This window comes from Struthio camelus, chromosome 4 (genome assembly GCF_040807025.1).
Source record: "Struthio camelus isolate bStrCam1 chromosome 4, bStrCam1.hap1, whole genome shotgun sequence".
Taxonomy (NCBI): Eukaryota; Metazoa; Chordata; class Aves; order Struthioniformes; family Struthionidae; genus Struthio; species Struthio camelus.
The window spans coordinates 50,087,809-50,114,362 of NC_090945.1; the positions used below are offsets into that span (position 1 = coordinate 50,087,809).

General features: G+C 38.1%; 1 protein-coding gene across 2 annotated transcripts in view; it reads left to right on the plus strand.

Annotated features, from left to right (window-relative positions):
- Positions 1-26,554, plus strand: part of TENM3 (teneurin transmembrane protein 3) — a 1,330,030-nt gene that overhangs the window by 988,608 nt on the left and 314,868 nt on the right. For both annotated transcript variants that reach the window (XM_068942557.1, XM_068942559.1), the window contains one exon: positions 11,880-12,182. In XM_068942557.1, coding sequence (XP_068798658.1) covers positions 11,951-12,182 — 232 coding nt within the window. In that variant the 5' untranslated portion in view covers positions 11,880-11,950. The remainder of the gene's footprint in view (positions 1-11,879; positions 12,183-26,554) is intronic.

The window sequence follows — 26,554 nt, forward strand, 5'->3', positions numbered from 1 at the left end:
TTTGGAATATACAGTGGAAAAGGGGTAAAGGGTGTGAAATTACTGACATAAACCATCCCAGTTTGGAAAGTATAAGTTAGTTTCATGGGGTTTTTGTCATTTTAAATCCAAGACAGAAGCCCATCATGTCGTCTCATTCACAGCTCTTACTCAATACTTTCCTTCCAGCATGTCCTTTATAGGTATTTTTATATACATATAATACGGATACGTGCAAACACATATATATTTCACTGTCTTCTTACTGTTCAGTTAAGCTTTTAAGCATTAAGGAAGTAAGATGTGCTAAAATCAGATCAGTCAGTTAAAGTAGGATGGCTTCGTCAGGCCACAGAACTGTATTATGTCTCCTCACCCTTCTAACCTCTTTTACTTACTATGGACTTGCCTCCATAATGCTGTTTCACACCCTCTGTGCAGTCCTCTCTCTCTGGTCCAGCTGTGCTTGGGGTTTGTGGGATTTGCTTTTTTCCACTACTTTCTGTTTGGGTGTGTGAATTCTTTGATTTCATGCACTTAAATTCAGTTATATAGCGATCTTAATTGACATAAAGGAGTATTGAGAGTTCCTTTATATTTAACGTGGGTGAACAGGAGAAATAAACTACACAAACACTGGCGTATATCCTATGTTAAATCTTTTTCTTTCTGGATATCTACCTCTTGGAAACCCCAATTAACTTCCCCCCGACACACATAAATTGTATCGCTAATCCTGCCCTACAGCTCCCTAAAGCACAACAAGGCAATATGTGCAAGGATGCTGATTAGAGTGCTTTGAGACAACCTCTAAACAGAAGGGGGGTTCAAGGAGGTGTAAAGTAGCCCATTCATCGTTCTCAGCTGAATAAGAACACCCTGAGAAGATGAGTGCATCCTGAAATGATAACTGAGTGGTGTGAACCCCTTCATTCATCCTGCTGGGTGTTCTCATCCTTTCACCTGGATGCTTAAGAGCCTATGATATTCATCAGACAGGCTCCAGTCTCATAGCTTATCTACATCAGTGGTTTTCAAAGTGCACTCTTCTGTCAGCATAGCTGCATCTGCATCATAAATTTTGCTAGCTTAGCTATGACGGCGTCTAGTAAATGCAACTATGCTGGCAAAACTTTTTGGTATAGGCTGGGTTTCTCAGCACTGTGTGTTTTGAAGCATGTTCCTCAGCTCTGCAAATACAGAGATAGAAGTTCTTGTGATGCTACCATTTGTACAGGTGCCAGTCTATCTCTCCCTTTTCTGATACCCATGTTTTTTCAGCCTGGGTATTGCTGAGGAGCAGAGAGAAGGGTCCGAATTTTCTTTAGAAGTCTAAATGCTTCTGAATCTAGTGAATGCAGCTGAAGAAAATTCTCAGATCTCTTACCGTATTTAACATCCTCCACTTTAGATTAATGTGAACCCCTCTGCTCCATTATGTAGATCAAGAAAACCCCTTTCAGATCCTCCATTCCTGCACACACCTCAGGCCATCTTCCTGTCCCTACATAAAAAAAACTTCAAGTATCAAGACAATTCAGGAAAAGGTTAGCTTTAGAGTGCACGGAAAAGCCTATGTTGGAATAGAATTTATACCCTTGACTGTAGGCATGACACTAAACTATTCATGATTTTTTTAGGCTTGAGGCCATGCTGTAGAAAAATAATGAAATGGTGGCTCTTCCACTCTGTCTCGTATTGAAATTGAACTGGAAATATTTGAAACAGGATGGAAATTAAATTACCTGCTCAACTCTCCAGATAGTCCATCTGGACATGTCTGAGGCATTTTGACTGTCATTGTGGGAAAGATTCTGTTGCCATTCCTGCTTTTGCTTTTCCTGTACTTTAAATGAGCTGAAGCCTGCAGTGTTCCTGGCTTTCAATCTTGTACCTGTGCTTGCTAAATGTATTTAGTGGGAAATACAATTACATGTAGTAGAATAAGTTTAGTTTTCTTATGTAACTGAACTGTGGAATTGGTTCTGAAAAATTCATATTAGATCGCAAAGGGCTGTATTGGTAATTGTTGCATATTTCCATTATTCAGTTATAGTTAATTGTACACGTGTTTGCAGACCAACTTTCCAATTATCTTATTAAGAGACTTTTATAAAGGCTAGAAATGGCCCATCCTTTAAAGGTCACCTTCAGATCTGTTACTGAATTGAATTGTTGCATAGAAGGATTTTTTTTTTTTAATCAGTGCTTGAAAAAGAATTTCTGAATATTACCTTGAGTGGGAATACAGATTTAAAGAAGCAGCCTTCCTCTCCTCCAAAAGCATAATGTGGAACTACTCAACACTTATTGCAGAAGCTTGTTTCCTTTGCAAAATTGAGATCTTCTAGCTATGAAGTATCTTTTGGTTGAAACTGGTATCTCTCAGAGATCTAAGGACGCTCTAAGACCAGGGACTCTCGGGTTCTGCCACCAGAAACTCCCCTGCTTTCCCATGGTGGAAATTATACCAGATGTGGAGACACAGCTAGGCATGGTACCTGCAGGTAACAATTACAAGCAGAAGAGGTCGTCAGCAGGGGGTACTTCTTCCTGATGCTTCCCTAGCTTCATGAAGAAGGATTAACATTATTAAGGATTTATTGTTTGCTGTTTAAGCACTATTACCAGAGAGCAACTGTGTTGGTAGTCAGTTAAGGCCATATCAGAGTAGGCTGTGTGGAGACTTTTGAAAAGAACCTTGGTCCTTTGAACAAATTTGCCAAGAACTGTAGGAAATTTTTTGTCTCGAGTGGTTAGTCAGACAGCTTATTTAACAATGCATTAGTGTTTTGTTTGCGTTAATCAAAGTCTTAGTTCTGTTGAAATGGGAGACGAGACCTGGGAGTTAAGCGTGGAATGGGGGTGTTCAAGGGGTAAGAATTTTTGCATTACCTTTAAGGTATGGTTAAAATCTGATGCTGTGAAAGGGGAGGTTTGAAAGAGAACCAGAAGAGGAATTATAAAAAGGAAGTGATCCAACAGGGCAAACAACCTCCAGCCTTTGCTGTCTGTGGATGTTGGATAGTGTCAAAGAAGAGACAATTAGAGGCTGTGACAAGATGAAACAGCTTGTACTGAGAACGAAGCAGAAACCTTGGCGAGTAGAGTGGGAGACATGGCAGCTGATATGGTCTGAATTTAAGCGGTACTTGGATACGGTAGTAGGGTTTGCCCAAGTTAGAGTGCTTTACTATACTTCATTATATATAGGCATTAGCCAATACATTTTCACACCTCTGTGTTAGGAGAGGTAAATGAGTGTTGTAGTAGTATGAGTATGCGGTACTTGTAATGTTTTCTTGGGGTTTTTCATCATGCCTGAAACTCTGTCTGTGTGTTTTTGATTAGTATCTGGTGTGAGAAGAAGAATCTTGGGGGGGGGGGGGGGGGAATAAGTTTGCAGAAAAAAGAGCTGCTAAAGCATACTTCCAGATTTTTTCCCCCTCCTTTTTTTTTAACGCTTACACATTTTATTAGTCAATTCATGTTAAGGTGAGTCACTAATAAGTCTCCAGGTTTCCAGAGTGCAACAATATTGTAATTACAATATGCTTGGGACTGAAAAATCCAATTTTCCATCTGATCATTGTGAGAAGAAAAATCTTCTGGTCAGTGTCCTCCATCTCTGTGGACTTTCACTGTGAAGAGCTGTTCTGTGGAAACCAAGGCTGGTGAAGCTTGTTTAGCCTGTGTGTCACAACCACAGCAATTAGTCTAGCACCTATCCTTTGCTCTTCTCTCTTCCCTCTCCTGCAAGTTGTCAGTGACATCTTCCTTGCAGTTTCCTCAAGTCCTCCTTGCGATGCCAGAGACCTTCAGAGTGATATTTTCAGCTCAGTCTTGTGACTGTAAGCGCAGCTCTTGCATGTCAGGTACCTATTCCTTATAGTGACTTAAGAGATGTATTATTTTTGAAAGCTTGCTACTGTCAGGTTGTTTGAAATTAACACAGAGTTGTTGAGAGAAGCGGGAGCTGGAGGACAGACAGCCTGTTCAGCTGGTGAAGCTTGACATACTGATAGCTTTCTTCTCTAAACAGCAACAAAGAAAAAATGGTGCCGTGTTCCCTGCTGGGGACTCGGGGACTGTTGCACCTTTACTGATGCTCGTGGCTTGTTATGTCTTCTTCCTGCATCAGTTCCTCCATCCCTCTTGTTTAGGTCTAAAAAGCCCCTCAATTGCTTTGGCTTTGTTTCAAAACAAAAGTGGTCTGTTTGGAAAAGTTTTGAGCAGGTGCAAAAGTAAAATTGGGAGATTCTGTCCAAGAAGGAATTAACCTGGCAGAGGTCAGGAGACCACTGAGGTAGTTTGAAGACGAGAGAAGAAAAAAAAAAACCACATGTCTAAGAGATGGGGAGAGAAGGAGATGATGATAGAAAGATGAATTGCAAATTTAAAGGGGTAGAGGAAATTATTTGGCCTTTTTAAGAGCCCTGGATGAACTTCTCTGTGCTTATTGCTGAATAATGAATTATGCAGTGCTGACTTGCACAGTTTATTACTTGGCTGTGCAGTAAATAAGGCACAAAGTTTCTCCCTTCTAAAGTGCTCTTTGTTCTTTTCCTCTGCTCTTTTTCCTCCTAGGCTCTTCTCTCTTTCTAGGCTTGCTATGTCACTTCTCCCCCTCCCTAATGTTTCTATACCGAGTGCTAATTATTCTGTCTCCTTCCTCTTCACTCTATATCCCTAGTTCATTTTAGTGTTCATTTTTCCTCCATGCTGCAGTGTTTCTGCTCCTCTAACCTGCTTTGCCTCTCTGTCTTTTCATTCCATAGTCTCACCCTCATTCTCTCCACAGGTGCACGTTGCATTATTTCACTCTTTCAATCTTTGTGTGTTCTTTCTCCTTCAGTTCTCTCAGCCCTTCAAGAGCGGGGGAAAAAAAAATCTTTGTCATATCACCCAAATTAATCAGACACTTGTTTTCAAGATCAGAGTTCATGACAGTTTCTGCAAATCATTCCTCTCAAATGCCTGACAAGAACATACCAACTTCTACCACAAATTGTCAGTGTTCCCCTGTATCGAGTTTCAACCGAAGAGGCTGCTCTTGTTCATGGAGCAGTTTCTCCAGGGTCCCTCCCTGCTTGCAAGTCCTGTTTTCCTGCTTGCCGGTGGAGTAGCCAGCCCAGCCGCAGGCTGTGCGTGCACGTAGTCAGCTGCTGCCGGCGCTCGGTGGGCTCTCCCGCAGGTTGGCGGCCTTGCTGTGCGGAGGGCTTGCAGGGAGCGGAAGGAGCTGTGGCAGCTTTATGCTCCTCATGCCCTCCAAGGGAAACAGCGTCCGGAGAGGTACTCCCTCCGCTCCCACCAGTACGGGGAATGCATCACCTGTTTCTGTGCAGATGAGGGATGCTATGAGGTGTTCCTCCCTTCCCCCCCCCCCCCCCCCAGTGTGTCTGATTTAAATGATTTAAATTCTCTTAGCAAAATTGTGGTACAAACGTCAGCCTCTGTGACTAACCAGGACCCTGTAGAGCTCTTGGTACTCTTGCTAACTTTCCTGACCCTCATTGCAAGAAGCTTTTATGGTGACTATAGAGGGCATTTATTCATTGTTAATTTTGTCTCTAATGAAGCTGAAATTTTTAGATGTGCAACGTAACTTTTTATTAATATTACATCTTGTAACGATGGCAGGTATGAGTGCTCTGTCGCTCATAGACTGATACTAAGGAAAAAAATACTTGGGGAAGATGCAGTATTTTGTACTGTCTTTTTTTATTCTTCTTCTTCTCCCTGCCCTCCATTTTTAATCTAATTCTGAAATGCAGGGTAGTTGGTGACGTGAGGAGGCTTTTTAAAGTTTTAGTTTGTGAACTGCTTGTCTGCCAGGGCGTGTGTTTCGCACTCCCCCTGAAGAATGCTGACTTTGGATGCATCCACCCGAGTTTCTGTGCTGGAGGACAGACTCTTATTATTAAGAAGTGAGTTTCTAGATATGATGACCTGAAATATCCATGTATTAAGAGTCATCAGTTTGACTAATGGCACACCATGGCTACAGATCATCCTAAGCACCTCTTCAAAGTGTCATTTTTCCAGCTCAGTTGATTTCTGACATATCTCACTTTATCAGCCTTTGAAGTGGAAATTTCATCACTCTTTTATGCCTTTTGAGTTTTTCTTACTATTTGTTTGTCATCGGTTTTATGGATGATTAGTTGTGTGAACTGTGGATATTTTTCGTGGGCAACAGATTTCCTAAATTTCTCTCCAGTTTTGTATATCGCCTTTAAACTTTCAAATGTATTTGGTGTATCTATCAGCTACATTTGCTTTGTTCTTTTGATGTTAAAAGACATGTGAGTATTATACCTAGCGCAAATTGTAATTAATGTAATATTTACATTAATATACAATTACAGATTGAAAGGAAATTAGACTTAAATTACAGTAATTACAATCACAGTAATGTAGTATCTATTCACTAGAAATGCATAGACGTTATGTTTTAGCAAGTGTTGTCAAAGTTCACAATAGGCGTTGTCTTGACTCAGCCCATGGAAACCTCTGCTGTTATTTCAAACAGAAGTTAGAGCCTGCTTCTCCTCAGGAGGGTGAAGGGAAACTTGTTCCTAATCTAAGCAAGCATTCAGACTATGCTTGTGTTAAGGGATTGATGTGGAAGGATCAATGATTATTAATTCATAATGACAATAATTAGTAGTAATAATAATAGTAACTTAGGCTTTTGAATGCAATTGTGAATAGCTTCTTTCTCTGGAATGTCTAAAATCTGCTAGATTTAAGTGTTTGGAGGGAAAGGTTATATCATGTAATACGTAAGTTTATTCCATCTCTCAGTTAGGCCTGCTTTGGGGAGAGAAGAAGGAATTTAGCTCTTAAGGAGTGTGTTGCTTTTGTTATTGTTACTTTCTCGTGAAACTGAGGCAAGGACCTGTTTGGCCTTCTTAATAACAATAGTTGGTACTCTGTTACTATTCTTCTATAACAAAGAAACTTGCACGTTTTATCATCTCATTTTTGAAACCTTTTCTATTCCAGTGCTGCGTATATTAAAATAATTATTCTTGTTATTCTCAGGACTACTTCCAATTTGTTTTGTATGTTCCGAGATGCCTAAAATGGAAATAAGTATTGAAAGAGAATATAATGAGCACAACAGTAGATTCATAAATTGACCCAAGCAGTAATGTAGTGTCTTCCATGCATTGTCTCTTCAAGTTAGTAACAAAGAAGCTCTTGTACTTCTTAACTTTTTACTAATTTGTGTCTAGGTAGCTTTTAGGTATCCAAGGGCATAAAATATTAAGGTGTATTTAGACTTAGTAATTGGTTGTCTTACCATTCATTTAACCAGCTTTAATGCTAGAGAAAACTTCCTGCTCAGGAGAAGGGTGGGGCGCAGTATGCACGTTAGGTAGAATTGCCATTCTGTTGCCAGACTGTAATAAACCTTTGGGGAACTCATCTACTGAATTAAATGCAATAATTTTCCACAACAGTTTAAAAGGCCTGCAGGCACACTAAAGTTGTAGCTGGATGTTTTAGATAACACTCTGTAGCACGACCCTAAAGCCTCATTTACATCATGGCAATTAAAATGCTATATTATATGTCTGTTGTACTCTTCCTATATTGCAGTGTAGGGCTTTAGGGTTTGGAATTTTTATTTAAAAAAAAAAAAGTGAAATAATTGTTTTTCTTTTTCAGTAGAGCGAATTTATTTCATATTGCAGTAGGTGATTCAGAGGAACTGCTGAAAGACTATCTTGGGGAATTTTAAATAGAACGTAAAGCTTCTGCCTCTGCCTCAGTTGTTCAGCTGCGTCCGTACCGGAGACTCGCGTTCTGTGGCTCGAAGCTGCCGGGGTAGCTTCAGCAATTGTATGTGAATATGCCTCACGCTCTCTTCTGATCTCTACACTCGAGCTGTCTGAAGCACTTAAAGGGATTTTGATCTTATAAGAACGTAATGCTTTCCATTATTATTTGCCCATACCTTACTTGATTGAGGTTAAACGCGTGAAGATGCAGGTCTTCGGGGTAGCCCAGCCCGTAAGGGGATGCGTTCTGTGGTCCCAATGTCCCAGTCACGTACAGGAGATGATTCTTTGGTTCTCCTGCTTCCCTTAAGTTTAAAAGAAATATGTAAAGGTTCATTTAAAAACAGACATTGCCTGTTTGTGATTGAGACCTGTTTCTTAAACTGTGGAATGACACTGAAAGCTCAGTGTGGCCGGGGCTGTAATCAGCTGAGTAATGTACACAAATGAGACGGGCAGGAATACATAAGAGCTGCCATGTCTGTCCAGTGATTAGCATATGGTCTGCTCTTTAATCCAAAAAAGAGTCTATAAATGTTGATCAGATCACTTTTATGATGACTGGAGATCCCAGTATTCAGTGACATGTACAAGAAACTGAGAGCATCCTCAGCTCTTACACAGAGAAGAGAATTAGACAGATATATGAATTAGTGGTATACATCAGCCTGTTCGTTTTCGATTTCCTTCAATATATGCAGGCCCTTTCAAGTTAATATTGTAACACAAAATCTGTAACAGTATCTAGCATGGCCCTTTTGACATCTTTTTGTGAGAGAATGATTTAGTAGCTCAATAGCTTTGTAAATATTGCTCTGTGAAAATTTTCTTTCATTTAATTGGAGCAGAGCTATTTAGTGGACCATAAATATTGACATGTGGGGGAAAAAATTACTTGCAGATGAAGGCAAGTGTTTTTGTAACATGCTACAAAATAAATTTAATTCTATTTGGTTTAAAATTTTAATCTGATTTGTCAAGAAAACTGTTCATGTGTCAAATTAATTCCTCTGTTCCCTTGAGTTTGTACTGTACTCATTATCAGTATTTCATGTAAGCTTCTTCTAAGGCGTAGTAAAAGAAAGCTAGTCCAATGCATTCAGGTAACTCCCCCCGGGATGCAGCTTTTATGTTACAGAAAACAGAAGGCAAAAAAAGTGAAACATGTTGAAATTTATGCACTAGTGATTCATTTTAAATTTTCTGAAGATTTGAGCGGGAAAGTTTGATAACATTGTAGCTGCTACAATGATGTTTATAATAAAGGAGCAGATGCAGGAACTGACAATCTTAACATATTTTTTGTCAATAACTTGGAATTTCTCTTATATTAGGACAAGAAAGCCAGCTTTTGGAAATAGGATGGAGAGAAGGAAAAAATTCATGAAGTGATAAAATAAAAATCCTACACAGTACAGCAGACTGCTGCAGTGCTTAAAGAAAACATCCCACCACAGTAATAAGGCTTATGGTTCAGATCTTGAAAAGCCCTGAGCAAGTTTTCCTTTGTTCGACCTGTCTTTGACTGATTATTTAAATATTAGCACCGATATGTTTCTGTATTCTGCAAGCGAGTTTGTGCTTTCGCTATTTGTGTTTTTGTCATGGCACAGAAAGCTTATTTGTAGGCAGATCTAAAAGACAGCTTTTCTTCTGTTTCTCAATTTCAAGTATACATATTATTCACTGATGAAATACTTTTAAAGGTGTGAACCTGGAGTCATTAAATATTCTCTAAAAACATGCTGAGAGATACTATTAACTTTTCAGAAGTTAAAGGTTACCAAAGCTAAAGAATGTTTTGTGTAATGGCAAATTCAAAAGGATCAGGCTCTTAAATCTTTGGGGATCAAGGTCTTAATGTTTTATTTTTCAAGAAAAACACTGGTCTTTGTTTGTAATGGTAATCACTGCCAGTGTCCCAGTAATGTGATGGCTTGTTAAATGGCTTGTATTTAGGTGGGGGAGAGTGTTTTGATTTTTTTTTAACCTTTTCATTCTTTGTCTGGAGAGGCACTAGATAACCCAGAAAAGCGCCTTTTGAAGTTGTATTGAATTCATTGACTTCTGTGACTAATTCATTGACTTCTTAGCTAAAATCCTCAAAGATTTAATCTACATATAGTAACAAAGTATTGTGCAAAGAGGATTTTGAGGTGGGGGGAGAAGAAGAAGCCACATGAGCTTGGAGACTTGAAAAAAATCATCAAATTTTATTTCATCTTTGATGATGAATACTGTATGTTGGTTTTCCCATAGCACAATTTAGAGACGTTAAGAATTAGTGGCTCTTTAAAGCCTTGAAAGGCATAGATGAAAGAAGTCATATGCTTCCACATGAAGTCTTTACACTGCTGCAGCAGAATACTTGTGTGTGTGAGTTAATAGTGATTTTTAAATATCACAGTTCAGTTTAGCATTAATAAAATGCAAAAGTTATAACATGTTTGTAAACGTGTTTTTACGTGAAAAGAACTTGCATTCATTACTCAATAAAACCTTTAAAAACATTTGTGTTGCATATAAACTAAAGCATGCTACATGGACATGCATGCATCTACATAGTCACGAGTGGAATAAACTATTCCATTTTACCGCTCTGGGTTTTTTGCTCATGTACAAAATATTTTACAGTTTCTTTTTCCAGTTAAAGAACTTTCCAAAACGTTACAAATACAGAAGAGAATTTACTTAAGTGGAAGGCTGCTTTGCTTTGTCTTTTAGTATGTATGTATTCCATGTGATATAGCACCTAATCTTGAAATCCCTACATTGAAGTTCACACCGGTCAAGAAACGCGAGAGCTTTTCAGAGAATTTCGAAAACAGATAGGGTGATAAAAGACTTGCCATTTGCAAACTTGAATTCCAGTTCAGCAGTAAATTAAGTACTCCTTAAAAATCACTTCAAGAGTGACAACTAATTTGTTTGATATTAAATACATTGAAAATGAAAGAGGTGAAGAGGTCTAAAGCAATCTTGTTTTTGTTGAACAGAGTGACATACCCTGTTGCTTTGGGATCTGTGCTGTAAGTGATCACTTTAATTCTATATGACAAAGGACTTGACTGATAATACAGCTCACTTAAAATAATTACTTGTGGTATTTAAGTAGCCTAAGTTGAGAGGTTCTCCTTGAGACAAAGGAGAGAAACCAAATATATAAGTTGTTGAACAAGAAATATCAAAAAGACTCAGTTAGGAGGTTCAGTTGCAAAGCCTATTAAAATCATCAGAAATGTTCCTTGTTTAGATGTTTTGTCAGCTCTTTAAAGATATGAATTTTGCTTTACATTTCATTTTACTCTGTAGGTATTTTGATTAAGTATGGCAGACCCAAGACGCAAAACTGAGAAATCTTACTTTTAAAACTAAGCAGAACTAAACATTAAAGAAAAATAATTAGTAATAGAAGTAAGATTCTTACAGTAATGTTCCTTAAAAACAAAATAGCAATTATTTGTCATTTCAGACTCAAATATTTAGTTACTTTTGAGCAGAAATTATATAAAATATGTGCTACCCAAGAGAAGCATTCCTACACATCCCCAATATTGTTTTTGTAGCTTGCTGTGAAATTGTCCGTGTACATTCTTGATGAGAACAATTTCTGAAGAGTGGAAATGATGGTAAAAGTTGTAGAAGTCTGTATAGCAGAAGCAGACAATAGAACAGCAGCCTTCTGACAAGCGGGAGAAAGTCAGACTTGTTATTTAAGCATACATCTCCCTCAGAAAAAGGGAAAACAAATAGTGTATCTACAGATAGAAAGCGTTACTCTTTCTTAAAGCAGAAAAGCTGAGGGTTCTCTTGCCCCAGTTCCCAGGCTGATATTTATAGCAACGCTTCAGTCTGGTTTTGATGTTCTAATCGGCTGCATAAAAATGAGGAGTCTGCTGTGAGTTGCATTGGTGTTAACAAGAATTGCTCGGCTAATCTTTGATCGAGATACCTTGGACATGCAACTCCTGCAAACCTTGCAAACGTCATGGAGCTGTTTCATCTGTGGCTGATCAGATTTTCCTGTTTGTTTCAGATGGTCGGGAAGGAAGCACAGCAATGAGAGGCTGTTGTAACCCATCAGTGGTTGTCTTTCTGATTTAATTGCAGGTGAATGTAAACTGAATGTAGAGAAGAGCTCCAAATAAGCTGGGCTGATGTGCCTGCAGAAGGAATGAAGTATGGATGTGAAAGAACGTAGGCCTTATTGCTCCCTGACAAAGAGCCGACGGGACAAAGAACGGCGCTATACAAATTCTTCGGCAGAAAATGAGGAGTGCAGAGTGCCTACGCAAAAGTCTTACAGCTCAAGTGAAACCCTGAAAGCTTTTGATCATGATTCCTCTAGGTTGCTGTATGGAAACCGGGTAAAAGACTTGGTGCACAGAGAAGCAGATGAGTATACCAGGCAAGGTAGGCAAGAAGTTTTAATACAAACAGAGTGTATAATTCATTTGTACCAAGTCACAAGGCGTACCCTCTGTGGGAAGAGTATGTTATTCCACCAATTTTTTTAAGTATTCAAAATATTATATACACATAGTACACTTCACTTGTATCTCTCTAAACATTTTACAAAGAGAGGAAAGCCTTATGTGCCATCTTTGAAATAAATAATATATGATGCACAGGGGAGAGAAGTATATGGCCCATATTGGGCAATGGGTCAGCGACAACACTGCAAACGTGGGTCTCATGTATTGAGTCAGGTTTTACATTTTAAAAACTGTGCCCCCAGCACCCCTTCATCTGATTAATAGATTGACCAAAACTTTGCTGCTCCAATAAATATATCTAAAATATAAATAGTTCCCAAATTAATTAAAATAAGTAAATACAATTGTTCCAAGAAGGCTGTGCCCTATAAATAGGTTTAGGGAGAAATGTCGTATATGTGGGTGAGTATACGAATAACATGGTATCTCAGTGCCTTTTATCTTACAGCTCACCAGAGCAGTAAAAAAGCATTTTGAAAACTGCTGAGTGAGTAAGGTTAAATGTTACATGATGAAGGTGTATTTTTCAGTGGATAGGTATCCAGACTAGATGATAACCAATTGCTAGCTATCACTGTTGAATGATAAGTACTAAGAATGTACTTAGAAAAGGTCCCGTTTAGGGCTAGGCACTTTAGGCATCATGTTCCAGAATTTCTGGATTCAAAACTGTAATCGGTGTTCCTACAGTTCTACCGTAAAGCTACATAATATAAAGAATAGATGATGAAATGTGTGAAGTGCTGTAGGCCAGCTACCTAAAAGGTTAAAGGCCAAGAGCTGCGTGAACCTAAGTCTCAGCCCTTCTGTATAAAGCTATCCTTTCTTTTATGGGGAAGATGAAATGTAGGGGTAGAAAAGAGAGCTTCTTCCATGGGAGAAAGCCTTTAGTTTTATTATTAGAAATATTTAAAAATACTTTTCTTCATAGGTGGTTTTTCTTTCTTCCGAGTGCTATAACTTTACAGTAGAATTAGAGCTGTGCAGGTGGTGTTGACTTTTTTCCCCTAGAAATGTTTGCAAAGGAAATGAAAATATTTCTCTTAAGCCCTTGTAACTGAGGATTGCTGCTACTGTAGTCTACTTTCTGCTATGTATTTTTGGTTTCTGTGATCAGGTCATCACTACTTGCTAGTTTTTAAGTGATTAGTCACCTTCAGCCTGTTAGTTTTCTAAGGATAAATTGAGAGGAATTAATTTTTTTTAAGAATTGTGCTGTAGACGCTTTCTTAGTACTGGTGGACAAAACCATATCACAACTAAACATTTCACTTATTTAATGTTGCTTAACTAGAAATTCATAAACTGTTGTCTAAACAGAGTAACAGAGTACTGTCCTTTTTTTAAAAAGAAATAATGAAATGGAAGGAGTCATGTAATTTGACATGTTACAGATGTTGGTGCATTTGGGTTTGGGGTGTGTTAATTTTTTTTTTTTAATTTTCCCCTCTCCTCTCTCCATTTCCTTCAGAAAGGTACCTGATAATTAGCCCACATAATAGTTGCCCATTCTGCAATACATTACGCATCTCCAGGGCTAAAATAGCGATCTGAAATGTGTAGGGTGGTCTCAGCACCATCATGTGTGTCTGATTTTTTTCTCATTGTCCTTTTTGTATGGCTTACTGCCTTCCTCTAACGCTTGCTGTTTTAGCACCTTTGGGGACTACCTGCAGGTTTGATGGGGTGAGGTTATGGGAGGCTTGTTTTGCAGTCTTAATGCTGTATGTTTTTGATTCATCTTTGAGAGAATTTGCTACTTCTGGCTTTGGAACCATTTTGTGCAAGAGGTCATCAAGGTCATTCCAAAGGTTTTTAAATAATGTATAAAACATACTTCCCTCTTTTTTTCTCCCCTCTGTCTAGAAATAGAGTACAGATATGTGGGCTTTGACAGTTCTAACCTGCTAAATCAAAAGGAAGTAAACTCACAAGCAAAAAAAGCGATTTTTTAATAAATGCCTTTAATTGGCAGTTTTTTAAATTAGGCATTACCAGTGGCTTCATTTCTTTTGCACAAACTGTGTAAAAAATAATAAATATTACCAAATTTCAAGTGTCCACAGAAAAGCTGCTGGAGCAGTTACCTGAGTTCTTGATCGCAAGTCTCCTGTCTTTCCCAGTTTAAACATGTGACTGTGTAGTTGTTGCTGACCTTTCTGGGGAAAAGACCCTTCAAAGCTCTTTGTTAATGAACCAGAGCTTTACCACCTCTTCTTCCTGCTTTGTCTCAGTACATATCGTTGTGCTTCTTGCTCCCCAAAATCCCATGATAGACTTCAGAAAGGGATGCTGACATTAGAGATAAGTGTGCCCCATTTGATGTTAGCTTTATCCCAGGAAATCATTCCTTTTGTGGAGGAAGCTCCTCAATTATCAGTACCAGTCACAGAATCTTTTTCTTCAATCCTGCTCAATTTCTGTTGTGCGAGATTAATTGCATAAGTAGAAATAGCAGCCTAAAGAGAAATGTTTGTCATTTTAATTCTAAAAATAGCATTTTAAACATGTTAAAAATATTTTAACATAAAGTTATGATAGGAGGATCTTGGTATTTTTTTGAAGCCAAGAGTATAAGTCATATCACATACTGAAGAGCTGTGATTTGGTCTAGGCGATATGTTTTAAGTGAACCTCAACAAGAGACTACTGTGGTCTCCTTTCCTTCTTCTGCAGCCCCTTCCTGTGATGTAAGACTGTTTTTGTTTTTAAAACTTTTAAACAAGAGTTGTTTAATCTACTATTTTTGGAGCTTAGTTATGGGAATTAACCAAAAGTGAAAAGAAATACAAGATTTAAGAAATTGGTAGGCCAGGGAATAATTAAACTCAGCAGCAAACGTATAAATAAAGACCTTGAACTTTCTTCATTAAAAACATTTTTAAGCTAGGTATGCAGTTTTACCTTGCAAGTTTGAGAAGATACCTAATCTCATGTTTGACAGTGGATGAAGCACCATGCAAGACTGCCTTCTTCTGAAGACAATACGATTGTCTGCTGTTATGATTTAGAGAGGAAGATGGCTCCTATTTATTTATGCTTTGAAGTATCCAACTATAATAAGCAGCCTGATCTAAATGTACAACTTTTCTAATTGAATTCAGTGAATGAAAAGTTTATACTTAGGAATATGCTTAAGAACCTTGCTGAATCCAGGACTAAAGGTGACTGCATGAAGTTGAAATTCTCTGTTGCACAGAGAAATTCTTGAGTTTACAAAATTATAGTCTGAGAAGAATGATACTGTACATATACTGCTGTCCTAAAATATCTGAAAGCGTTACATGACCATGGATTGTGAGAGAAAGATTGTAGAAATAGTGCAAGTCATATTTTTTTTGTGTTCAGTTTGAAAAAAAAATAATTGAAACTAATACAACAGTGAGAAAATAATTTGAAGGGGGTCATGAATCAAACCGGCAAGATTCAGAAGAATTGAAAAGCTTTTTATACCTCTGTATTGTGTTTGTAAAACTAATGCAAGAAAGCAAAGACTGTATTTTATTCAACATCAGATATATTTTTAAAAAGGAGAGAGGAATATTCAGTATCAAGTAGATGGTCACCTTGGAGTAAAATCTGGACAGAATTCATGCTGCCCTCAAACAGGAAGAATAGTTATTTCCTCCAATTTAAATAATTTTGTTGTTGCAAGAGTGCAGTGATCTTGTAGTGTGATCCACCAGTTGAGTCAGTGAGTTTTTTAGCAGGAATGGGAGGCTGACCCATGCGCGCAGGCAGCAGGATGCACTCCAGTTTCTACGTGTGCATATTTTCATACAAAATAATTACTGCACTGTTTGAGAACTGTGTGAAATGAAAAGCTGAGCTGTAGGAGACCTTTTACTAATAGAAGACGTGATGAGGCAGCGTAGCTTTTGTTAAGTTTTTACCTTTTGAAAGCCTAATTCAACTATGTTTTAGCCTACAGGTAGGGTTAGTTGGTCCTTCTAGACCAAGGCAGTGAGAATGAGTTTACTGCGTTCGTCATTCAGCACAATTTCTTGTTAGCCCGACTTCAATTTCTTTTCATGCTGCTTGTTTCAGTTTTGCAGGAGAAAAAATACTTGTATGCATATTTTCATACCTTTATATTTATGAAGTACTTAAGTGCCTAAATTAGATCAAATACCCTAATAATTCCTTGGACCAGCGCAAAGAAGGGCTGAACTTAACAAACAAACAAGAGAATTTTTTTCTTTGACAAAAAGCTGGATCACTGTTATGAGGTTGCTGAAAAGCAAAGCCATGTAAAGTACACGGTGCTGTACTGGTGTGTTGTAGCTAGTGTTCAGCCTCATGCCTGTGACAATTAGATCTAGGTGCTGGAAAAATCTCACCATTCAGCAAAAGAGGGACAATTTTATTTTATGATTTAAGATATTAAACACGTTCAGGGATACGTTTTTAAGACTTTAGAAAGCTGAAATGTTTAACACAACATCTATCCTAGTGTAAAGTGATTTCAGAGTTTATTGCTTTTAAATATTAGCTACTCAAAATGATTCGTTTGGAAAGCAAATGATTAATCTTTTTAGTCACCTTAAATGTCAGCTTTAGGATTAAAGGATTTAAATAGTCATGGTTTTCAACCTAAAATTCACGTACTCAAAACTTACCTATCTCTCCTGCCATTGCCTCAGACAGGAAAGACTATTTCTGACCTTCCACTGTCTGTGCCTTATTGCTGGACTAATTTTGGCTATTGGGTAGGCCAGTCATCCTCTGTAGAACTGAATCAGTCTGTTTTGCAGATGGCTTACGAAAGGGTATGAAATGATATATAAGTGACTTTGTGCCTTCCTGATGAGTAAATTAATCACCATTCAGTACCACGGCAAGTGCAGTCTCCTAGAATTTAAGGAAACTATTAGAATTAGCATTTTATATTAGTAGCTGCAATGAAAGATGTATCCCTTATTGTGATTATGGCAGATATTTTTTTGTTATGCTAAAGCACGGCCACCTGCAGAATCTGCCTGATTTGAGAGGATCTCTCTTTGTACAAAGTAGAAGTGCTGGAACGTTCTGAATAATGTTGTGGCCTTGAGCTAGACACGCAACCTTCTGCCAGAGGTAGGGTCCCCCCTGCCAATACAGGGATAATAATACTTACCCACCTCACAGGCATGTTGGGAAGATTAATTAGTTTATGTTTGTAAAATGCTTTGAAGATGAAAAGCGCTGTAAGTGCTAAGTAATGTTATCATCTTCCATTTCTGTGCTAGTTACTTCTTAAAGCAACAGTAAGAAGTTAATTGGTTTTCAGGTTCCAGGTGATAAGGATCTGTTGACTTTTAAAGTTATTCTATTAGCTACAAAGTGCTACTAAGAAAAACATTTCACTTTCATTTGATTAGGAGTATATTTAGCCCTCACTCAGCGATACATGTACTTTCTCTAAGGTATTCATCCAGCTGAAATTGGCCCCTTGTGGGTCATGGTCTTTAAATGAGCTATGGATCTGGAGACAAAGGGCAATTGTAATTCTACGGGGAAAAAACAACCTTGGTTACTGACTGAAGATTGCTTGAGCAGGCATTTCTACACAGCCTTGGTCCACAGAGTAAAAATCTTGTCTTTGACTAGTCCAGCTGCAAAATAAGGGAAATGGGGTCTTTATCATAATGATGAAGGACCTATGGGGTGAGCAAGGGGGCCCTCGCAAGGAATTTCCTCCTGATGGAGAGGAGGATATCATAGAGGGTCCATAATTGCTTTTGTTTTCTTCACTAGCTCATATGCAGAGATGTGCCTGTTCTTCCTGTTCATAATAAACACTGAATAGAGGATTGGGGAGATAAATGGATAGTGGATAAAAGAAGATGACCTCAGCTTGTTAACATCTATGGAGAGAACGAAGAGAGAAAAGTGTGTAGTCAGACAAGGGGGAGAGGAATGAAAGAGGATGAAGAGTCTTGTCTGTTGATTTAGTGCCTAGGGCCACGACTCACGACTGTAGGCCAAACAGTGAGTGATTGCTTATTCGATGACTGGCAAATAAATGTGGAAAGTGAGGCAGAGATTTAAAATAAGAATAATTCCTCAGAAAGTTCTTTGATACTTTCTGAAATTGGTTTGTAAGATGTCACAACTTTATTGGCTTGAGAGCCGGTACTTAGTGTTACTTAGCTTATTAAAGCCAAAAGAGGAAATGGAAGTGTGCCAGCAGAACATGTTTGCCCCAAATTTTGTCTGGACTTTTTTGCTTTGCAGTGCCATAAATATGTCCGAGTCATAAACCCTTTTTCTTCTTCAGATAATGGCCGTTCTGCTAGAAAATTTAAGTTAAGAGAATACTGTATTTGATATGTAGATTTATAGCATGCAGGCCTTGTTAGGAGGTGTGAAAGGAAGCGTGAGTTTGTAATGCAGCTCTTTTTTTGTGCAAAAGTCCTTGGATCTGTATTCTTTCTTGTTTCCAGAATTTATTCACACGGATGGTCTGAGAGGCTCATTCTGTTCATGCACTGCAGAACAGATTCTTGTGAATGTGGGATACTTGGTTATGAAACTCTACGAATAAAAATATATGGGGCTTCTCTGAAAGGGGTGTTTTTTGCTCTATACCATTTCAAAGCCTGTTGAGCCAATTGAGTTCTCCACCGTGCTGTGAGGCATATCCCCCTGAGGGTCTATCCACTCACTTGTGGTGGTAGTCTTGACTTTCCCTCTTGCAAGGGTAGAAATAGTGGTAGACAATTCTCTCCTCCACATCTGGAGGAACAGCAGGCAGCCTGAGTCCTATTTTGTGTGCTTTCCTTTGTGCTGCCTGCTTCCTCCTCAACTTCATTCCCCGTTTCAAGCCGTATGTCATATCATTAGCATCCTACTGACCTTAATGTGGCAGTTGATACCTGTCAGATCTATGGTTTCAGGCTCTGTGGAGACTGGATATCCATCATCTCTGCATTGCTTACCCTTGAGTCATATTTTCTTCCCATCTATCAAATTTATGCTTTATTTATATTTTGCAATAAATGGAAGCTGAGATTTTGATGATATGCACTGATCCCAGCATCTGAAGATTAAGATAGAGGCCTAAAGAGTCTATCCTGTCATTCTGGTCACGATCAAGAGTTCATACTCTCTGCTACTCATTGAGATAGATTTTTGTTTGTTTGTTTTCCTAAATCCATAGAATCATCCCTCCTCACAGCCCCCCCCAACCCCCCCCCCCAATGGTCTGAACAGCTGGGTTAGTTTCTGTTAATTCAGTAATCTACAGTCTAAATTTATTTTTTTTAAACCAGCTTTTTGTATAAAACTTAAAAATCTAGAACCTGAATATATAGTTAGTTAATTTACTGGAACATGACTGCTGAGTATGTAGCTTGAAGCTTGAATTCTGCAGTTGAGCCCTGATGTTTAAAATTGTTACTATTAACTAAAAAAAAAAAAAAATCTGGTGTAGATATTTTTCTGATGTTGTAGCATTTCAAAATCCCTACATCTCTTGCTGCACTGTCTGAAATTATCTTCAGTTGACCTTTATCTTACTCTGGGGTGACTTCAGAAGGGCTTGGTGTACAGTCCTTTGTCCTGACATTGGGTTAAGAAGCGCTGCTTCTGTTTCACTGTGGGCATTAGCGCTGAGGATGCCCTGCCACAACCAAGGCTGACAGGAATTAGAATTATGGGTCCCCCCAAATCACATTGGCCGCAGAGGAGAGTCTGCGTGTGTGAACCCTAGCTGGGGAAAATAGTGACAGGAAAGGATTGTGTTCCCTTCCTATTACTTTTGCTCTGTTTATTGAAATGTAAACTTCTACAAGTCAGTGTTTCAATCACTCTTGCCTTGTGATTCTGTAGTTTAATGTCAATAAGAATACAAGGCTAGTCCAAATAACAGGTTTTGAGAGCCTTTAGTTCCCTCTAAGCCATTTTTGGTATTGTTTTAGTTTTGTAAAATTTTGAGTAGGTTTTGAGTCTTCTTGCAAAATGGCACAATAAGTGCAGCTCAGAGAACTTGGTATATCCAGCTCTAATTCTTTCTGAAGTCTCTGAGATTGACTTAGTCCTCCCTCTGCTTTTGGCAGCTCATAAGGCACAGGAGAACTGTGTGGTTAGTATGTGCTCAGAACACTGAGCATGCAAAGAACTATATGCACTGTGTGTTATGTGCACTGTGCACCATTGTAGAGTTTTAATACAGTTTAATGCTGTTTGTGTATTTTACTGATGTATTGGAGAAGCAACTGTCTTTCATAAGAAGCCTTAGAGTTTCAGTCTAATTGGGGTAATGCAATGAAAAGGCAGTTGAGTGACTTGTGAGTAGAGCAGAAAGGTCGAGAAAGATTGAGGTGAAGAGGAAGAAGTGTGTGATGAATGAAGAAAACACAGTTACTAAAAACGGGAGGAAAATGTGATACGGTGAGTTAGGATGGTTTAGACATGTATCATTTTCAAAGAACAAAAAAGAAAATTAGAAGGAAGTAGTAACAAATATGGCAAAGCAGAACAAACAATGTATGCCAACATAGGCAGAGCTTATTACTTGTCTTCTCTGCAGTTACTTGCGCGCTGGCAAGCAGAACAAGTATAGCCTTGAAAACTCCTGTTTAGTAAATGGGTTGTGGAAGTTGTGTGACTGAAGAGGTGGTATCGCATCTCTGCCATGCTGTCTTTGCCTCAGTAAATGGAAAAAAATCATATTTTATTTACCAAAAAAGTTGCATTTTTGTTCCCTTAAGAAACCAGCCAGCATTTACACGTGGAAATAGAGGGCATTTAAGATCCCATAGGATCACTTGGGACTCTTGCTAAACCAGGCCAGCTCTGCTCTGGGCATTTAGGAAGATGACATCTTCCCCGTGTTCTTGGTGGTCCTGTAGTGACAGCTAGTGTCCTCAGAGCAGAGAGGACAGTTTTGCTGTTTATCGTCCTATGCAAAGGAGCTCTTTTTCTTTTTTTTATCTTTTGCTTGCATATAATTTAGCTCTGTATTTTTTGCAAATTGATTAAACAGGCCGGCCAATCTTCTGTTAGCAGAGCTATTCCTCCATAGTGATACGTGTGAGTTACGAAGACAAGGTTACTACTAAATCATGTCCGTCATACAGAGCTCTCGATGGCGCAGAATCCCAGCCGCAGTAGGTCTCTTTAAGCAGTGGATGATGACGGGGTTTTAGGTGTGGTGTTGCTGTCTATATACTGGCTTCTGCTCTACAGAAAGTATTCAAGAGTATTGAGAATGAGCTCCAAGTAAGGGGTCCGGGACAGAAAAATGTGCTGACTATATCTATTATCTAAGCATAGATACAAAAACAAGTAATTTTCCCATATCAAAACAGCAAAAACCAACATGGTTGTTGCAGTAACACTTGGACTTTGTTGCTGTTTATGCTGCGTATTTCAGGGGCAGCATGAAAGCATTGTATTATGAGGACATGGTTGAATACACTGGTTTACAGACTCAGAAAAACTGAGAAAATTATTTGTCCTCATTTGCTTTCCAAATAGAGTAGAGTTCTTTTTGGAGGAAAAAAAACCAGTTTAAATAGGAAAACAAATGTAAGGAAGAAGATAAATAAAGGCAAGGGGATTGCTTCTTCCAAGGACCATGATGACTGTGTTTTGTTTTGCATCTGTCTTGCTCTAGTTATTTCACAATTTATTTTTCTAAATTTAGTATAAATGTTTTTCTGTGATGGGCTCTCACAGAGTGATTATAGGGGATATGTGCTTGAGAAGTGATTTTTTTTTTTTTTTTGAATGACAAGAAGGTGGTTGTGTTACAGGGAGACAAAAGAAAGGAAGAGAGGAAGGAGGAGTATTGCAAAGTCTAAGATCAGAAAGGGGACTGGCAAGTAATGAGAGATGCAAAGAAAGCAGAAATGGAATAAAATTTAATGAGAAATGTAAACAAGAGCAGAAATAAAAAGATTTTTTTGCATGGACCTGAATGGGGCTTCGGACTTCACTGCCTTCTTGGTACTGTCTCCATCCAATTATGCCAAAACCAAAATTAGGAGAGGCACTCAAACTATAATTTCTCTGGTTTAAAAGGGAGGTGTGTGTGTTATGCTAACCAGGCAGATGCTTTGGAGGTGCTTTAGTTTTGAAGTACTTTCTTTCCCTCTTTCCAAAATAGTTTATAGTTACTGAAATCTCACTTTATCTCACTTTGTAGAATCCTCAGTGGTAAAATGAATTGCTAAGGACAGGGGTGCAGTCTGGAGGCATTGATGTATTCTCTGTTGGATTTTTTTTTGGTTTGTTTCTTTTCCATTTTCATGGTTTTGTCATTTAAAGAGAATATCTTGGTAAGTATTTATATTTTATAGATTTCAATTGGAGCAAGGACTGACGATTGAAAAACCATGGGAATTTCTTTTTTGTTCTCTAGTCCTCTTCAAAAACCCTTTTCCACAGATAACATTTCTCACTTGAAGCTTAAGTTATTGCGGATATCTTTGAATAACTCCTCCAAATTAGGCCAGGGGAATAAATGAGGTATAAGTACTGTAGGTCCCCATTTAGTTCCAGATGGTAAATTCTGACTGCCTAAAATAATACCTAATTTCTGCATACCTAGGACTTGCTTATGTATGCAGTATTTGATTAATTAAATTTGTCTAGAAATGTTGGTGACTTAACCAGTGCAGTCCTGATGGAGAAATCATTAATTTAAAAATATATATATATTTACTGGTATCCTTCTTTTTGTATAGATTTAACCAATGAAGTTAGAGGCACACCAGTTATGCGTGGATCATTTCTTAAGCAAAAGTAGTTGCAGTGTATCAGGTAGATGCATGTGGTTACTGTTGGCAAATGCTGTGTTTTTAACAGTGATTGCACAGGCTCTTGAAAGTTATTTTAGTGTTATTACCTTAATTTCCTTCTTGCCTGGACAAATGGATGGTGTCAGCATTCCTTATGCTAACCATAAATTGATGCTGTTAGCCAAGAGAAGTGCAATATCTAATAGTCGAGTGGTAGTAACAGCATTATTGTCAGTTTTTAAAACCTAACTTCATGATACATCATCCCAAATGGTCCCAAAATCCCAAAGTTACCTCTAAAATGAGTCTCCTTGAAATATTGTCTCATTTTTTTCCCATTGTACACTTGATAATCTTTTCTAAAGGAAAGAAAAAACCACAAAGCATTATTGCTATCTATTTACACTTTTCTCCGTTTTCTTCTCAGAAATTATTTCATTACAGTCTCCAGGTTGTTTTTAAGTCTTTGAAACGTTGAGGGGCACCTATTGTCAGTGGAGGAAATTGGAAAGGTGTGTGGAGTATAAAAACCGATCCTTACATTTCTGACATTGAAGTAATTCTAGAAAAGTTAATTAGAAACTAAGAACATAGGAGGGAGAACATCATCTCCATGCTCTTTTCCCGCTAAGCCCCTACAATTTCTTTTGCAAGCCTAAAATAATTTTTTTGTTTCATTCCTTATGCAGGTAAAAGTTCCCTTTCCATCCTACTGTCTGTTGCTTCTGTGTCCCAGCCATGCTCATCTTCCCCAAGATGCTTTAAAGTTTGTAGACTTTTGTTTTCAGTGTTTGGGAACCTTGGGATGATGCAGAATTTTTGTATCATATATGTGTATTTCCTCTGGGATATTAATTCTTACACAAGCACGTATTTTCTATGCCAGCTTTTTGTTTATTTTTCATTTGTTTAGGCAACTTACATGGAGTACAATCCTCTTAGTAAAGCTTTTAGGAAAGCCTTAATTCAGAAGATGATTGAGCCTGCTGTTTTTAAAGCTGATGCAGCGTTTCTGGGATATGCTGTTTCCTTCTCAATGTAGTGAAAAAGATTTAATATACTGAATGTGATGAGAGAGCAATATACAAACCACCTTCTCTGTCTTCAGAGTTGCAGTGGAGCTTTGGTTTGGTCCTGTGACATACCAGTTTGGTTTTGTTACCATTCCCAAGAGGAACAAAGCAGAAAATATTTCACGTGGATACAGGCCATTATAAACTTAAAGTGAAAAAAAATAGTCAGCTAATAGCTGATAACTGGATAGGTGGAAGGTTGTGCCTGAGACTCAGCATCCTCAGAAGGTGGTCATGGGTGATGTCACATAATGCTTGAAGTAGTTTCTCTTGCAAAAAATAGTTTGGATAGAAGTTTTAAAAAATATATATAGAATAAAATAATAAAAAGGGTTCCGTAGGTCTCTTCAAATCAATGTGTCTGCACAGATGGCTCCATAAATGATTCTCTGAGTGCAAGGAGGTGGTCCATGCATTCAGGCAAGCACAGAGCCCTGTGCTGCAGAGCCTCGTCCCTAGCTTTTGCAGGCTGGCTGAGTAGTTGCAGATTGCTGTACTCTCCAGCTGGGTGCTGTAATTATAGCTCAAGAGGCAATGTCTCTGTCCCTCTAGGCCCAGACCTCTAAAGGCAGTTACAGAAACCTGAGGTATAACATCTTAAACCTTGTAGCATTGAAGTCAATGGCAGTTTTGTTACTGACTCAAGTAACGTTGCCTTCAGTTAAAAATAACTCTTTGCTCTCCGTTTTGCTTCCCAGGGCGCTGTTTGGGTTCTTGTAACTGATACGGTGCTGCATGCACAATTGTATGTACATTTTGTATATAGGTACAGAGGCATACGTAAATTCAGGACACAAAGTCCTGACTTTAGAAAACTGTTTAAAGATGTCAATTCTCATAATAATGTATCAAAGATAAAAACAGTGTTCTAGGCTGTCACTCAGGATATTTACCAAAATGCTAAATAATATGCATTTTAGGCACTGTGTTATGCTCTGCTTGGATTCTGCTATCACTAGGCACTTTTTTTGGCTTGTTTTGCTTCTCATATTAGTTTCACATCTCGCAAAACCTGAGAATTCACAAGATATTACAGTTTTTAAAATGACAAGGTACTATCAGCATGCATGGTGCTCATCCACTGTTCTTACAACCTTCACACAGTTCAGTCATCGTCTTAGATGTTTACTGCTTTTATATTTATGTCCCCAGCTGCATTTTAGTTCAGATATTTATTCACAGTTGCATAATATAGTTGGATTTGTACCTAATTATAGTAACTGATTTTCATTATTCATGAAAGTCCTTGTCAGAATCCATTCTCAGTTCTGACTGAGAAGAAACTACCGCGACAGCTGCAAATGACCGCAGCAATAAAGTAATTAACTGGTTCTCTAGAAACTAGTCAATGGTCACGGCATTAGCTCTTAATATTTCAGGGATTATTTACACTTCTGTATTCACACTTTTCCAATTCTTTTACTTTCTAATTAGTAGGTGTTTGTTCTTGTTGCATTATGAGCTTTAACAATCTTAACAACATGTATTTTTTTTTTTTTTAAGCGAGTGTCTAATTTTGGTGAAATTAGGTTTCCTATCAGAATGTGGCTAACAAAAATGAATACCTGCTCTAATTTGTTCCCCGAGCTATGATATAGCAGGGAGCTTAGAGTGAAAAATGCATTATGGGTATAGTCATGCAAATGAGCATGCCAAATGTCTGTATATCATAAAATGTCTTAAATCTGTAGACATAAAAGCAGGATGAAGACATAGCCATTAAAAAGGCAGTAATTCTTGAGTGTCACATAATTTAGACACTTTAAGTTATTGAAGTGTCCTGGGTTTATTGCACCTAATTTATTAATACAATCATTTGGGATTCACTTATGTCTCTTGCTCTGCCCCAAAACAGAGGCTAAAAGTCTATTTAAAATATACAGACTTTGCTTCACCAGTAAAAGCCTGAAATGTTTCTCAAAATACCGAGAGATGAAAAATGGCAACTTACTGTAGTCTTGCAGTTAGTGATTGGAAGCATTCCTATTCGTTTATATTCCTGCATTAAAATAGGGCAGAAGGATCCAAGTCCTCTTCCCGCTTAAACTTTTTTTCCCTTGCCATAATGGGTGACATCTGGATGGGAAAATATCCCATTGTTTAGGCCTCTAGCCAGGACAAAAAGAGATAACCCTGACAAATACCTTGTTACTGCTTTCAGGTTTTTGAAAAGTGAAAAAAGGCTGTCATTTATTTTTAATCCTTTCATGTGCTGAATTGGCTTTCCTTAGTTTACAGGTTCTGTTATGTTTCTTCCCTACCTAAGAACACTTTTGATGTGTTTAAGCAGTTGACAAAACAGTGCCAAAGTAGGAAGAATGAAAAGGGGCTCTGCAGAGAGCTAGAGACAAAAGCATCCACTTGATCGTAATACATGTGGAGTCTTGACAAAACACCTTGTGCGATACCTGAGACAATTACACACATGAAGAAATTTTATTTTTAGCTTCTTTAAAAGATGGAAAAAAAAAAACAACCAAAAAACATTC